The sequence below is a fragment of the Taudactylus pleione genome, unplaced genomic scaffold (assembly GCF_031769625.1).
Source record: "Taudactylus pleione unplaced genomic scaffold, aTauple2 ptg001573l, whole genome shotgun sequence".
NCBI lineage: Eukaryota > Metazoa > Chordata > Amphibia > Anura > Myobatrachidae > Taudactylus > Taudactylus pleione.
In genome coordinates this window covers 812,902-825,096 of record NW_028285970.1, presented here as the reverse complement: position 1 = coordinate 825,096, position 12,195 = coordinate 812,902, and the positions used below count along the sequence as shown (strand labels likewise).

Below are 12,195 nucleotides of genomic sequence, written 5' to 3'. Positions count from 1 at the left end.
GATTGGACTATGGATTAAAGTTCTTGTGAATTTATTATCAGTCGTCGAGTGCCACCATTTTTTCCTGAGCTATATATATAAATATATATATATATATATACACACACATATATCCTTCTTTATTCCTTTTCTAAGTTCACTTAATATAATCTCAAAGGTTGAGCATTACTGCAGCAAAGTTAATAATTATAGAACTACTACTACTAATAATAATAATAATAATAATAATAATAATAATAATAATAATAATAATATCATACCTCTTTTGTATTTGATATAACACCAGATTTAATTTTAATCACACACATTCACATAGGTTATTATGGAAGAAGCAGTAGAAGTACTTACGTCCTTATCACAACTATTAGGCTATATCCAAAGACACCAACACCACATAAAAAATAACTTAAAGGCAGTCTGTACTGAAGTGGTCCAATTGTTCTTTGGTTATTGTAATACCCATAGAAAAGTGGGGAGTATTTTAAAGCTCCCTGCAAAACATAAAATTTGTTTTACTGCATCATAAAAAAACAGACTAACCAAGGACACTTAGGGATATAGGGCCTCATTCAGAGGCGGTCGTAGGATGCAAGCGGTCGTTCTGAAACAGGGCGGTCGCTTGCATCCTGAACGGCTGCCTCCATGTCGGTCGTTAGGCTGTGGGTTAACACCCACAGCTCTAACGACCGCTAAGGGTGATGGTCGCGATGGTCAAGACCAGTGCGACCATCGGGGCTTACGACGAGACCCTAAGGTAGGGTCTCGTCAACCTTAAGCCCCAGGGAGCTTCCTGCTGTTTGAGCAGGAAGCTCCCCACTGAAATCACTGATGATGTCAGTGGGGCCGCCCCCAAACGGCAAGCGTTCCGACTGGAACGCCTCCGTTTGGCCGGGCACGCCCCCGGCCCGCCCAGCAAACGGAGCGAGCTGTCACTCAACATCGACAGCTTGCCCCGTCTGCTACGAGACCCCTAACGACGGATCACCCATCGTTAGCCGGGTCTCGCGCATGCGCACCACGGAGCCGGCTCCATCGTGCGCATGCGCACTGGAGCAACATCGACCCGGTTGTGAGCTCGTAGAGCTAACGACCGGGTCTGAATAAGCTCCATAGTTACTAAAGTGAGAGTTTTTAGAAGTGGAGATGTTGCCCATAGCAACCAATCAAATTCTAGCTCTTATCTTGTAGAAGGTGCTAGTTGAATGTTAAGTATAATCTGATTGGTTGCTATGGGCAACATCTCCATTTCTAAAAACTCGCACTTTAGTAAATATACCCCGCACTGTGTATTGCACTCTATGAAATTGTTTGATTAGTTGTTGTTTATTTTATATTATCTTCCCCATGACATACATTTATATTGTGTGTTTGTTCGGTTTAATGCACACACTGAACAACACAGGCCGTTCAACAGGGCTCCTTCCACTGTATATGAAATGCATTGTTCTTAATCTTCCCACTTAAATTGTGATTGCATGTGCTGAATTAATAAATAAATAAAACTCTTATCATCAATGAATTAATTCAGCAAAAGAATCTGCAATAGTAACATGTGGAATTGAGGAGGCAAGCATTTTATACCAGGTTGAAAAGATTATGTTGGAGGATCTAATTCAATTAGCAGCGATCAGGGCCGGATTAACAATGGGGCGGATGGAGCTGCAGCTCCAGGCCCTCCATTGCGATAGGCCCACAGGATCTGCAGAGTTGCAGAAGACAAGAAAAAAATATTTTCTTATTATAGCCTGGCTGCTGCCGGCCACCCAATACTCGCCCACTGAAAGCGCAACTCCCGATTCCCCGTCTGCCCGCCCTACCAGCGGTTCAAGTACAGGCGTTGGGCATAATTCGGCAGTGCAGTGGGAGGCTTCATAAGCTCTCCTTGCACTGCACGCATGGTTTCCCAGCTCCTCTTCCCCCTCCACACCATGTGACAAGTGCCGCGGCCGCCGCACCCTCACACCCGACTGTAGCTGAGCTAAGCTCAGTCATCTCCTTGAAGGCTACCCAGCTTCTGCTTCTGATCGGGGACAGGCTGCTGCTGCTGCTGATGGGGAACAGGCTGCTGCTGAGCCTCATTAGGAACATGATGTCTGTATCCTGTAGCTTGAGCCGCAGTGCAGTGTCTCTGAATAAGGTATGCTCTGCTCCCTATGAGTGCACTGCTACGCACTGTGAGTGATATATATTGTGATATAGGTATAGATATGCACAGTATGTATATTTTGATACATACAGGTGTATATATAATATATATACAGTATATCTATATATATATATATATATATATATATATATATACTGGGGTATCTAATTCTCTGTACTGCCCTCTGCTCTGGCCGGCCACACCCCTTATCTGCTGTCCTGACCCTCTTTGCTCCGTCCTGACACCCCCTTCATTGCTCTGTCCCACACCCCTCCCCGTTTGCTCAGTCCTGCCTCTCTACCCCTAACTCCTTACTCCCAGCTCCCATACTTACTTGTTCCCAGCGGCTGGTCGTCTTCTTTCAATTTCCATCTCCCTTTGCCCTGTAGCCAATGGGGTGAGAGCCGAGGCTTCAACTGTGCCCGCACTGGGGGACTGGGCAGACCTTACACAATTATTGTGTGTATGTGTATGTGTGTATGTGTGTGTGTATACAAAGACAGATATATATAATTTTTTAAATATACTCACAAACACATATATAAAATATTTATATATATATAAATATATATATATATATATACATATGTGTGTGTACAATAGGCCCTTTCTCAATTACAGCTCCAGGCCCATGTGTACCTTAATCTGGCACTGACAGCGATGGTTGAGTACTGTACACACTTACAGTATCTTCCAATTATGATAGGCTCAACATCTCATCTCTACCTTTCCTGTATGAGCCGCTAATTGAATTGTCCCCTTAGATTCTGCACCTGAGGGTCTTTAAGTGGACCTTAAAGTTTATAATTGCATAATCATTATGCCCACAGTTCCCTTGTCTATATTTCACAGATTTCTTCTACCAGACTTTCATATTTATGTTTATATTTTCTAACAAAATCTGTTGGGGCCGATTTTATTTACAAATGAAATAACTACTTATGCTGGCCATACACGCTACAATTATCGGGGCGATCCGCCTGATATCGGCGGATCGCCCCGATAATTGTAGCGTGTGGGGGGGGGGCAACTTAGGGTTAAATATTGTTAATAGGGTTAAATATTGCTCGGTCGGGCATGCCGGATTGTCGGCCGCATCGGGTAAACTGTCGGCCGCATCGGGCAGTGTATGCCCAGCCGCGGCAGACAGACAGACATTTCCTGTGCTCCTTCCTACGGAAGGAACAGGGAAATGTCTCCTCCCCCGGGGGCGGAGCGCTGATGTCGGGCTGATACACTGTGAGAGAAATTTCACAGTGTATGCAGGCGACATCTGCGGGTGGCAGCCGGCCAGATAAAATGTCTGTCGGTCTGACAGACAATTTATCTGGCCGTGTATGCCCAGCATTAGCTGAGTGCTCAAAATGGCTTCAAAATGATTCTCAAAGCTTAAAAATGTGCAAAAATATCTTCATTGTGGAATTAAGCAAGGTGAACAGGATTAATCATGCTTGAGTCTGCTGAAATTTGTTTAATCTTAAATTACATAGTATTTATAAAATGTGTCCATAAAAAGTGCTACTTCCCTGAATAGTGGTGGAGATGGATACTATTATATTTGTAGTAATAAAATGAAAATATGTAAATAAAACTTTTAGCTTGAAGTGGTAAATTCTCAAGTAAACTGTTATTGAGGATCAACATCCCATTTTAAGCTACTACAGAAATAAGTTTGTTGTTTTTACCCCAAACTCACTGAGGACACCATAATTCATTGATGTCTCCTGCTCAGCTCTTGGTATAGTCTTTCTTGGAATGCTTCCACTCGGTAATCCCATTAAAAGCTGTTTGGTAAATGTAACAAAGATAAACAGTTTACATCACAATTTAGGATGATCCAATGTGACCTACTATCCAAAATATCAACACCTACATGTCAAACAAATGATGGAAGAGTAGTAAAATTTAAATGAGGCAATGTTAAAGAAAAAATAGAACGTGAATGCAAAGTAAAGTTAATCTTTATATTCAAGCTCATTCAAACCTCCTGCAGGGAAACCCTACGGTATCTATATGAAACTTGATGTGTCTAATAACAGGAGCCCTGGCGTACAGTTTAGGCAGGCACTAATTATAAAATATAGTAAAAAGCATTTTATAGGCCATAAAAAGAGTTATACATATGTACTGTACTACTGTTATTGCTGCAAATGGAGGATTATGGTCCTGATTCAGAGATGTATTGTACGCAATGCCAATAGTTACGCAGATTATCGGTAAACTGTGCATGCATCTAAGTCTCACTGCGCATGTGTCAAGTTACATTACCGTAGTCGCTTGCAGCAGCTTTTTACTTGCAGTGTGATTGACACTCAGGGACCGTTTGGAGGAGATAATGTGGAGTGTGGACACAAACCGCATGCGTGTCGAGACTATTTTCGGGGCGTATCACAGCCTGTGCCTGCAATCACACGTGCAATAAACACGTCTACAATATCTCGGTTCCTGCGGCCACTCTTAGTGGCCATAGAGTTATATATCATACCAGATATGATCTATAATTACAATATACATTTAAATTTGAATAATGATCGCATAGTGCATCTGCAATAGCTTTTCTTGTGTATATTACATTAAAATCTCAGCATGATAGCACCTTTCATTATTATTAGGGTGTGCAGTCTAGAGCGCCTCCCCATGGCCATAGAGTTACTCAGAAGTGTGAAAATTGAATGATCTGCGACCGATGCTGCCTCTTTGTATGCAGATGCTTACATTTGCAAAGCCACATGTGGGCATAATACAATTCTCAGCATCTGCCACATTTGCTTACTTACTTTTTGCACAAGATCGCAGCTGTGATGGCATTAGTGTAAATCTTAAAATCAAGCCCTATATGATTAATGTAAAGTTTGATGAAAGAACAGTCATGGAAAATAAAATTATATGTTGTATAATCAATGTACTGACCATAATTTCATATCAATTTAATGGTGATTTGGTTAAAAAAAAAATATCAATTGCTTCAAGAGAGTAAGAAATTTCATAGTATAACCAAATGTGTGTGTGTGTGTACTCGTGTATATAGATAGACAGACAGATCGATCGATCGATAGATAGATATAGATACTGCAGCGACAGGGACTGCCACTTTTGTATCTGAAGTCTTTGGCTTGTTTGTGTCCCCCACAAAACAATTGTGTAGAAGAACTACCTCCAATCATTAATGAGGAGGTTGATGATGAGGGTGTTTGCGGTGGAGATTGATGGGCTGGTCCAAACTGCTGGAAGCTGATACTGGACTGGTCGTTATTATTTTACAAATTATTAAAGTTTTGTTAAATAAGTTGCATGAACTCACTGCAAATGGCGTAATAGAGAAGAGGTGCCTAGATGGTTTACATCCATACCTCTTCTAACTTTGGGCCTGATTCAGCTTGGATCGCAGTTGCTAATACGCATGCAATCGGCTGATTATTGCATCCTGCGCATTGCAGTGCACATGCGCAAACTGACCACTGTGATCGGGACTGCGATCACAGAGGCTATGCAGACCTGTTATCAATTTCTGAGAAAGGTAAGGGCGTGTGCAACTGTGTGTATTGGCCCGATGGTACTCGATTGTACCAATGGTTTTGCTAAGTATTACGGCTGTGTGTATGGTAAAGTGGGTGTCCTTATGTAGTGCTGAGCTTGCATTGCGATCACAGTGATCAGGATTTGGGTAAAAATAATTCCATACCCAAGTGTTGGCTTTTTTGGTCTTATGCCCAGGCATAACAATGGCTTTCTTTTTATCACAAGCAAGAATGGCTGCCGCTGGTTGCTGACTTACACAAACAACATCCTCATCATCATCATTTGCATCAGATAGTACACAAATATTCCCCTCATCTTCCTGTTGCACTTCTACACTAGCATCCTCAATTTATATTATGTCACCATCTTTACTTGTACTGCTTATCCCCACATTTGCAGAGTGTGAAGAAATGGTGGAAGGAGGCTTCTCTATGTGTACAGTATCAGAAATGTCAGACTCACACTTGTGAACACCCTTAGACTCTCCTCAGGGATTAGTGACATTTCTGAAGACACAGTTTGTAATTCAGTCTTCGTATTTTTTTTTCTGCATTGATAAGTGCTAATACTTGTTTGCTGCTTCTGCTCTTCTATCAACTGATCATGATCCATATCGACTCACATCGCTTATATTATTAATGTGGTGGCACAGCACCTACTGAGCATTATTGTTTAACACAGTTCCACTACTTGGCCTGCCTGAACACACACGCGTTTTATAAAAATAATTTTTTTCTTTTATTTAAAAAAGACAACTTCACACTGCGACTCACAGCACTGAAATTAATGACACGATGCAAATTACTTTCTTTAAATTACACACCTGCTTGAACACATTGCTCCCTGAATCTCTAATGGTGTTTTATAAATGAATGACACAGTACCCCTGCCTTGACTGTCTTTAGATACACGGTGTGCACTATGCAGTATTTTTTTAGCTGTTGCTGTTAAGTATCCACAATGTTCTTTCACAATCTTAACTACTTTTATATGCATTCCAAAAAATGTGAGATCGGACACTGGGAAGATGACGTTTTGCCTAATTTTGGGATCAGGTATTGATATTTAGTGGTAAAGCCTGGCTAGCAGTAAACATTACAATTCATTACAAAGGTGATAAGTGGGTTTAGCCAATTTAATAAGAAACTGTAGGGACCTCAAGGGAAGTAGTACATATGTTTGATATGCAATCAATTTAAGGCTGTTTGTTTAGAGTTGTCCTTTCACTGGCAATGTAATGCTTCAGATAACTACTCTTAAATTAAAAAATATTCATAGTGGTACTGATCAATACATTTAAATGCAAGCAGTAATAAGAAGACATATGAACAATACTAGTCCTGCTACAAGACATGCTGCACATTTTAGGTATCATACTACACATCAGATTTCAAACTAAGGCAATTAGTGGAAGAGGAAGGTGGGAGAACCAATATTTGGAGACCAACATGTCAAAACTCAGATTTCTGCCCAAAGTGAAAGGAATAACAGTGAAAGATAGAGATGAGTGAATTTGCTGCAGAACTCTAAGAATTTGGGTTTTTCCATGATGGATGACATTTTGCTGCAGAACTCTAACCAAACTGAGTTTCTTTGTGATGGAGGACATTTTGAGGTGGTAAGTTCCAGGTGTAATATTGCCAACTACTTCTTTTGCAGTCCCATTCCACAAAATGACACCCAACATATCACTCACTTGTAGTTAACCATAAAACTACATATACAGTCAGGTGCATAAATATCGGGACATTGACAGAATTTTCATATTTTGGCCTCTATTTACCACCACAATGGCTTTGAAATGAAACAAACAAGATGTGCTTTAACTGCAGACTTTCAGACTTAATTTGAGGGTAATTACATCCAAATCAGGTGAACGGTGTAGGAATTACAACGGTTTCTATATGTGCTTCCCACTTTTTAAGGGGCCAAAAGTAATGGGACAAACTAAACAATCCTAAATCTAACTTTCACTTTTTAATACTTTGTTGCAAACCCTTTGCAGGCAATTACAGCCTGAAGTCTGGAATGCATAGACATCACCAGACACTGGGTTTCATCCCTTGTGATGCTCTGCCAGGCCTCTACTGCAAATGTCTTCAGTTCCTGCTTGTTCTTGGGGCATTTTTCCTTCAGTTTTGTCTTCATCAAGTGAAATGCATGCTCAATCGGATTCAGGTCAGGGGATTGACTTGGCCATTGCATAACATTCCACTTTTTAGCCTTAAAACTCTTTGGTTGCTTTTGCAGTATGCTTCGGGTCATTGTCCATCTGCACTGTGAAGCGCTGTCCAATAAGTTCTGAAGCATTTGATTGAATATGATCATATAATATTGCCCGAAACACTTCAGAATTCATTCTGCTGCTTTGGTCAGCAGTCACATCATCAATAAATACAAGGGAACCAGTTCCATTGGCAGCCATACATGCCCACGCCATGACACTACCACCACCATGCTTCACTGATGTGGTGGTATGTTTTGGATAATGAGCAGTTCCTTTCCTTCTCCATACTCTTCTCTTCCCATCACTCTGGTACAAGTTCTTTGTCTCATCTGTCCATAGGATGTTGTTCCAGAACTGTAATGGCTTTTTTAGATGTGGTTTGGCAAACTCTAATCTGGTCTTCCTGTTTTTGTGGCTCACCAGTGGTTTACATCTTGTGATGAACCCTCTATATTCACTCTTGTGAAGTCTTCTCTTGATTGTTGACTTTGACACATATACACCTACCTCCTGGAGAGTGTTCTTGATTTGGCCAACTGTTGTGAAGGGGTTTTTCTGCACCAGGGAAATAATTCTTCTGTCATACACCACAGTTGTTTTCCGTGGTCTTCCGGGTCTTTTGGTGTTGCTGAGCTCTCCGGTGCGTTCTTTCTTTTTAAGAATGTTCCAAACAGTTGATTTGGCCACACCTAACGTTTTTGCTATCTCTCTGATGGGTTTGTTTTGATTTTTCAGCCTAATGATGGCTTGCTACACTGATAGTGACAGCTCTTTGGATCTCATATTGAGAGACGACAGCAACTGATTCCAAATGCAAATATCATACCTAGAATCAACTCCAGACATTTTACCTGCTTAATTGATAATGAAATAACGAGGGAATAGCCCACACCTGTCCATTAAATAGCTTTTGAGTTGATAGTCCCATTACTTTTGGCCCCTTAAAAAGTGGGAGGCACATATAGAAACCGTTGTAATTGATACACCGTTCACCTGATTTGGATGTAACTACCCTCAAATTAAATCTGAAAGTCTGCAGTTAAAGCACATCTTGTTTGTTTCATTTCAAAGCCATTGTGGTGGTGAATAGAGGCCAAAATACAAAAATTCTGTCAATGTCCCAATATTTATGGACCTGACTGTATTAATGATGCCAATCAGTATCCTATAGCATAGCATGGCAGAATAAAGAGAAAAGTGATGCTAGCTAACCTTCTAAGATGAGGTCCAGGCCCATTAAGTAGAGAAAATAATCTTATTCCTAACTCCTAATTAGGTAATTTGCGATAGCTCCAGCCCCATCTTACCTCTCGTTATACTAGAACCACCAACATCCATTTATAGCATGATTGGAAATTTTGAGATGTTCAAATATTATATCTTATGAAAAGCATTGACATACAAGAATATGGAAAAGTGATACACTATCTAGCATGTATTAAATTGCAGACTGAACACTACAAACTTCTGTGAGTAGAAATTAAATTTAGAAATAACAGCTTTGAGGTCATCAATATTAACATTTCTAGCAATTTCTGCATGTTTGCATATATAGATTTTGTTATTATGTGGGTTATTTTGTTTGTTTAAGCTTTAACAACAGACTAGGGGCCTGATTCAGCATGGATCGCTATTGTGGCAGCGTATACAGATGGATGATTGTTGCGTTCTGCTCATACGATCACTCCAGTAGATACAAAGCCATCGCAGATGGAGGGACGGGACGTCAGCGTTTGGGGGTGGTGACGGGGGATTGGTCAGAGAAAATGCAGGCGTGCCTTTCCATTTGAATGCTGTTGCATTGGTATGCATAAATTAGTCACTGTGACGGCATACGCAGTTTGAGTGCTCACTGTGTGCAATGAGGTAAGCTATTTCTGAGTAAGGTCAGACCTGTTGTAATTGTGCATGAGGGGCAGATGTTACTCGATGTTCCCGATGTATACGCAGGATTACAAGGTATTACGGATGTGCAAAAGCATTATTGGGCGTCTCTGTGTTTGCTTTGGGCGTCTCTATGCTGGCATTGCAATTGCAGTCATTAGCATATTATCACAGCAGACCTTCGTGCATAAACGCAGCTGCAATCGCAATAGCGATCCGTAGTGAATCAGGCCCTAGAACATGTTACAAAAAACAAAGCTCCTTCTGTGCGTACATTGCGAACAAAACAGATTTTTTTTTTAGAATCAATCTATCAATACCGCTCTCATTATAATTTACTTGCAATATGTTTATGGAGCAGCATTCTCTAATTTTACTATTTAACTTGTTATTTACCTCAGGAATAACAATCAGTCCAAGAACCATGCAAAGGAGGATTAAGTTAACACCATACATCCACCTAAGGAAAATAAAGTATGATGCCACAGATGATCCAAAGTGACCTTGAACAAAAAAAATAATTAGTAGCAAACTAAAAGCAGCATAATTAAATATTTATTTAAATAGGATGTAACATAGGATTATATTTATGTAAAAAATGCAAATTTGCTCTTTTAAATATTGTTTCTTATCGTCGCTATTTGCAGTTATAAAAAATTAAGCTTTCGGGCAATTCACCAAAAAGCCCCAGCTGGGTTGTCACATCCAATAAGATGCTGTCCTTGCAAATAAATAACAGTGAAAGATTTAGCTATCACTCTACTGTTAGGATTGCACTTGTCTGTGCCATTGCGCATGCTCATATGTGCATTGAATAAAAAAACTTGTAGAGATGGAGGGGAGAAGATCATGCCTAACAAAGAGGGATCAGAAGACCCCTCCCTACTGTGCTTTCAACATAAAGATTTTTGGCTTACACACTTTAATAAATAGGCCCCATTGTACTTAATTGAGATTTCTATTTGGGCTATTGCAGGAAACACATTTCCAATTTGAACTTTAAAAGAGCAAATAACAGATGTTTGTATTTAATTTAATTTAAACAAAACATATGTATATTGCGTTTCTGCTTAATCACATATATTGTAGGGGTGAGCGGGCTCGGATTTCTGAAATCCGAACCCCCCCGAGCCCCCCCGATCCGAGTCAGGCTCGACTTTTCCCACCTGACTCGGATCTGAAATCGAGGCAAAACTTCATCATCCCGCCTTCCGGGTCTCGCGGGTTTTGGATTCTATATAAGGTACCCACGTCGGCGCCATTTTCTCACTCGGCTGTGGACAGTGAAGAGGGAGGGTGGGAGTTAGGGCTGGCTGGGCTGTGTAGTGTAGTGTAGTGCAGTGTAGTGTTGTGCTGTGCTGTGCTGCTGTTGTCCATAGGGGCTGTGTCCACTTTTCCAAAGTCCATAGGGGCTGGCTGTGTTGTGCTGTGCTGCTGTTGTTCATAGGGGCTGTGTCCACTCCTCCAAAGTCCATAGGGGCTGGCTGTGTTGTGCTGTGCTGCTGTTGTCAATAGGGGCTGTGTCCACTCCTGCAAAGTCCATAGGGGCTGGCTGGACTGTGTTGTGCAGTCAGTTGTCCATAGGGGCTGTGTCCACTCCAAAGTCCTGTGCAGTGTCCCAGTCCTAAAGGGGTGCTGTAGTGTTGTCCAGGGGGTGCTCTGTCCATCAGGGGTGCTCCCCCAAGTGCAAAAAAAATAAATATTTTTTCTGTGTTTGTGAATTGTGTGCATTGTGGCTGCACGTGCATCAACAAAGGAGCAGCGCCAAGCGTGCGCCTGTGTCCCATAAGTAAAGGGCCGGCTGGCTTGTCCATTAAAGGGTGCTGTAACCCCCAAAGTGCACTCCAAAAACAATTAAAAAATATTTTTTTTTGTGTTTGTGAATTGTTTGCGCAGTAGCTGCACGTGGATCAACAAAGTAGCGCCAAGCGTGCGCCTGTGTCATAAGTAATGGGCCGGCTGGCTTGACCGTTAAAGGGTGCTGTAACCACCAAAGTGCACTCCAAACAAAATAAAAAAATATTTTCTGTGTTTGTGAATTGTGTGCTCTGTGACTGCACGTGCATCAACAAAGGAGCAGCGCCAAGTGTGCGCCTGTGTCCCATAAGTAAAGGGCCGGCTGGCTTGTCCATTAAAGGGTGCTGTAACCCCCAAAGAGCACTCCAAAAAAAATAAAAATATATTTTTTTTGTGTTTGTGAATTGTTTGCGCAGTAGCTGCACGTGGATCAACAAAGTAGCGCCAAGCGTGCGCCTGTGTCATAAGTAATGGGCCGGCTGGCTTGACCGTTAAAGGGTGCTGTAACCACCAAAGTGCACTCCAAACAAAATAAAAAAATATTTCCTGTGTTTGTGAATTGTGTGCACTGTGGCTTCACGTGCATCAACAAAGGAGCAGCGCCAAGCATGTGCCTGTGTCA

At 41.3% G+C, this 12,195-nt stretch overlaps 1 protein-coding gene across 1 annotated transcript in view; it reads right to left on the bottom strand.

Annotated features, from left to right (window-relative positions):
* Window positions 1-12,195, bottom strand: part of LOC148442289 (transmembrane channel-like protein 2-A) — a 95,905-nt gene that overhangs the window by 48,993 nt on the left and 34,717 nt on the right. The window contains exons 5-7 of the mRNA XM_088464079.1: window positions 10,173-10,279; window positions 3,832-3,930; window positions 349-491 (exon numbers count right to left, since the gene is read on the bottom strand). Coding sequence (XP_088320205.1) covers window positions 349-491; window positions 3,832-3,930; window positions 10,173-10,279 — 349 coding nt within the window. The remainder of the gene's footprint in view (window positions 1-348; window positions 492-3,831; window positions 3,931-10,172; window positions 10,280-12,195) is intronic.